Source organism: Culicoides brevitarsis, chromosome 3, assembly GCF_036172545.1.
Source record: "Culicoides brevitarsis isolate CSIRO-B50_1 chromosome 3, AGI_CSIRO_Cbre_v1, whole genome shotgun sequence".
Taxonomy (NCBI): domain Eukaryota; kingdom Metazoa; phylum Arthropoda; class Insecta; order Diptera; family Ceratopogonidae; genus Culicoides; species Culicoides brevitarsis.
The window spans coordinates 29,261,316-29,265,813 of record NC_087087.1 but is presented as its reverse complement, the minus strand read 5'-3'; the positions used below and the strand labels follow the sequence as shown (position 1 = coordinate 29,265,813).

Sequence of the window (4,498 nt, the reverse complement as noted above, 5' to 3'; positions counted from 1 at the left end):
TCAGCCCCCAATTACTCAAAGACCAGCTCCTCCTCCAGCTCCGACGCCTGTTCCCGACAATGGAGGAGAAAATATTGACCATTTGATCAACGAAATTTTCACGAAACCTACGCCGGATGAGGAAAGCGGCGCTGGTTTAATTGACATTCGTGTCGATGAAAAGGAAGAGGAGAAGAAGAAGGAAAGACGTAAGCGTCAAACTACAGCTACGGGAACACAACAAGTTGGCGTTGATAATAGATTTGGACTTGGTGAGTTTAGTTTTGATGTTTTTTTGCTTCTTTCTATATACTATCAGTGAAGTTTGTAATGATAAATCTTAGCAAATACTGTCATTTGACGTACTCCTTGATTTGGTCTTTGGCAACGCGAAAGTCACTTGACAACTCAATCGCAGCACTCATCTGGTTAAACTCACTCACTTTCTTATAAAAAAAGAGTTCTGGCTATTTACAGTTTGATATTCGATATGCTTGGTTTGGATTAAAAAGTAATATTTTAAGGAGTTTACTTACATTTTTTTAAAGCTAAGTCTTCTTGAAACTTGAATATTATTGTGCAAAGTTTTGATGTCATTCTTCTTCTATGTCCTAAAATAAAATAAAAATTATTAACTTCAATTAAAATTTTCAAATAGGGGGCGTTTTGCAAGCTGTTGGCACAGTCGTTAACAAAGGCGCTCAAGTGTTGGGTCAAAAAGTTCAAGCACTCCAAGGCGCTACAGCTTCAGCTCATGGTCAAGCCCAAAGCTTAGGAGGCGGCGGCGGCTTATTCTTCCCCGATGACAACGGAGGTCTCTTCAAACCAGCTAGCGTTCTCTCGAACAAAGTAACGACAACGCGTCGTCCCGTGGTACAGCAACCCGTTCAACAACCCGTTCAACGTCCCGTTCAACAACCCGTCGTTTATCCAAATACAGGTCCAGCAGCTCCCGTCAATACAGCGCCTGTCGCTCAACCTGTTGCTCCCGCACACACTGGCGTTGGTTTCAATCAACAAGCTGGCGCAAATTCCGGCTCCTCGAATGTCGTTAACGAACAAGGTGCTTTCCAAAATGCCGCTGGTTCGTCAATCGGATCGAATCTTGCAGCTGATGGTTCCTCAGGGCAACTTTCCGCTTCAAATGCTGACACTCAGGGATGGCAAACTGCTGATTCGTCAGGACAAAAAGGCTCTGCGCAATCACAGTCGACAAATTTCGACAAAAACAAGGGAACACTTGAAGCATCTAATGCTAATGCGAATACACAAACTGTCAAAGACAAGAATGGCGAGCGTACTGAAGCAAATGCCGGAAGCTCGAATTACGTTCAAGGTCCGAATGGACAACAGATGGGCAGTAGTGCGCAAACAAACACTCAGTCGTTCAATAATAATGGCATTGTGGGATCCCAAAGTACGGGAAGTTCGCAATCGACACATGTTGGTGCTGATGGAAGCTTATCGGGATCTAATTCGCAAACGATGAGTGGTACATGGACAGGACCTGGAGGAATTACAGGTAAGCTTTCTTTTGTCAATTTAAGTTTTTTCAGAATTAGTTAAATTTTTAACAATTTTTAAGATAAATTTTTGAATTATTTCTCGTAAAATCATGAAAAAAACCTTCATATTTCATTTTTAAAATTTTTTTTTTAAATATTGAAAAAAAATCGAAATTTTGTTCCAAAGTTTTATGTAAAAATGTTAATTGAAAAAATTTTAAAACGAATTTTCGTTAATAGAAGTTTTTCCATAAGAATTATCTACATTACGGTAATTGAATTTTACCTTGATTTGATCATTTCTTAATGAATTTTTGAAAAAAATATTAAAATCTTCATATAATAAGTTCAAGACTCATTTTTTCTAACTTTTTAAAAGTTTTGTGAAAAATAATCGATTTTAATAATTTTTTAGAGAAAAATAATTATTACCGTAAAGTAGATAATTCTAATGGAAAAAAATTTTAACGAATATTAACGAAAAAGGGTTTAAAAAATTGTCATTTTAGATTTTTTACGTAAAACTTGAATGTTTAATGGAATTCCGAATTTTTAAGATATTTTTTTATTATTTTTTTTAGAATTTTTTAAATTTGATTGTTTTTTATTTGATTTTACGAGAAAATTTGTCTTAATATTTGCTAAAAAAAATTCAAAAAATTTTTATAAATTTTTGTTGAATTTGTAATGATTTTTTTTTTCTATGAGAATTATCTACTTTACGGTAATTCCTTTTATTTTATCAAAATTGAAATCAAAAACATTCTCTTACCTCATTTTAAAGGTTCCTCATCATCGAGTCAATCCAGTAGTCACAACATCGGCGGTTCAGGAGGCACAGGAACAAATTCGTTCGCAAGCTCCGGATCCAGTTCAGGCTCAGGCGGCGCAGGTTCCTCATCTAATGCTGGTTCAAGTGCTGGCGGCTTTGGAGGCTTTGGCGGTTCAGGATCTTCGGCAAATGCGGGTTCAAGTTCGGGAAGTTTTGGCGGCTTAGGAGGCGCTGGATCGATGGCAAATGCTGGCGCTAATTCAGGAAGCTTCGGCGGATTCGGAGGCTCGGGATCATCAGCGAATGCAGGCTCAAGTTCGGGAAGCTTCGGCGGTCTTGGGGGATCTTTTTCCACATCTGGAGCAAATTCCAACAGCTTTAATGGTTTCGGCGGATCCACATCTGCAGCGAATGCCAATTCGTTCAGTGCGGGTTTCGGTTTCCCAACTTTTAACAAATTCCAGGGTTAAGCAAGTCAAACGACGACGACGAAAAAAAAAACGAATGTGACCTCTTTATCTGTTTTATTCCATTTTGAAATAAATTTTATGTTGAAAACAATGATGATACTCGAAAGTTTCATTTGTTGGCTGGCTTTTGCAGAACTTGAAACCAATAAAATGCTCAAATTAAAATTGGAAGTCGAGCGTGTGTGTGCAATAAAACACAAGCGTTCGGATTAAAAATTTAAATATTTCAGTCAGTACGAAAAATTCTCGACATCGACCAAATATATCCCACTCACACGCTCATAAAATATAATGATAATCGAGAAATGCCGTCGTCGTCGCCATCGCCGTCATGCAATAAAAGTTGTGAAAACTGAAACATGATAGAGCAATCAGCAAGATAACCCATTCGTCCAAAAAAACACACAAAATTTCGGATAAAACATTTGCATTTTAACATTCCGCCGCACAAACACGAGCAAAACCAACACGACGAGCTGGCAAGAAGCGAGAAACGAGAGAAACCATAAAAATTTTTCCGAAGTGAATTACACGCGAACAAATTTGCTTATTTGCTTCTGGATGCACTCCAATTTAATATTCTTATCAAACATAAACATCGACTTGCCTATTATTCCACACACACGTGGAAAAAAGCAAACAACGTGCATATCAAGGTAAGTGCAATTTGGATGACGACGATGGGCGATGATGATGATGATGATGATGGTGCCGGCAAGATAAGAAAATGGAATTGAATGCATTTTGGTCTGTGTGTATTTGCACGCGAGAAAAATAAAAATGAATAATAAAAATTCCTTTTTTTCTCTCCGATGTTTGCTGTTTGTGTTAAATATTTACGATTATTGGTTCCGGGATGGAATTTATCGCAGCAATATCGTGCTACGGAAGCAATCAAGGAACAATCAAATGAAGTAAAATAAATTAATTTTATGGAACAAACAAGTGTTGTTGTGTTGGAATTAAAGTTTGACCTTGGTAAGACATAAAATTTTAAGAATTTTTCATTTTTTTTAAGAAATATTTTTTTTTAAATATTTTAATCAAAAATTAATTTTATTTTATTCTTTATTTTAAATCTTTATATTTTCTATTATTTATTTAATTTATATCTTTTTTATTTAAAAAAAAATATTTTTTTTAATTTTCATTTTCGACATAATTTTTTTTTTAAATTTTAACATTTTTTTAGTAAGTTTTATCTAAATTTGATTAAATAAAGTTAAAAAATTATATTCCAAAAATTTTAAGAAAAATAAAAAAAAAAATTTTTTTTTTTTTATTTTAATTATTGGAAAAATATTAAAGAATTGGCATTAATTTTTTAAATTTTTTTTTAGTTATATTTGAGTAAATTTGACACAAAAATTTTTATAAATTAAAAAAAATTATTTTTTACATTAATTTTTATTTTTTCAATTAAAATAGTTTAAAAAATTAAATTTATTTTTTATACATTTTAAAGAATTTTTAAAAATTTTATTCAAAATAAAAAATGTATAAAATTATAAATTTTGAAGAAAATTTATCGTATTTTTTTTTAATAAATTTAATTTTATGTCATTGAATTTTTTATTTATTTAATAATTTATACATTTTTATTTCAATCTTAAATTCTTATTTTTTTTTAAATATTTATTTGTTATTTTTTTCTATTTTAAGACTAAATTTTTTTTTTTCAAAAAAATTTTTTTTTAAATTTTAGTTGAGTATAATTTGTAAAATATTAAATATATTTTTTTACTCTGATGGTAGGAATCAGAACTAACAAA

At 32.5% G+C, this 4,498-nt stretch overlaps 1 protein-coding gene across 1 annotated transcript; it reads left to right on the top strand.

The window, feature by feature from the left end:
* Positions 1-781: 781 nt before the first annotated feature.
* On the top strand, positions 782-2,735 carry LOC134835476 (uncharacterized). The gene is made up of 3 exons (XM_063850355.1): positions 782-793; positions 859-1,501; positions 2,269-2,735. The coding sequence occupies exons 1-3, from the start codon at positions 782-784 to the stop codon at positions 2,724-2,726; spliced, it is 1,113 nt and encodes a 370-aa protein (XP_063706425.1). The 3' UTR covers positions 2,727-2,735.
* The last annotated feature ends 1,763 nt before the right edge of the window (positions 2,736-4,498 follow it).

Excerpts from the sequence above, each read along its gene's own strand:
- LOC134835476 (XM_063850355.1), top strand. Across the intron at positions 1,502-2,268 it reads AGGACCTGGAGGAATTACAG|GTTCCTCATCATCGAGTCAA; the intron begins GTAAGCTTTCTT and ends CTCATTTTAAAG.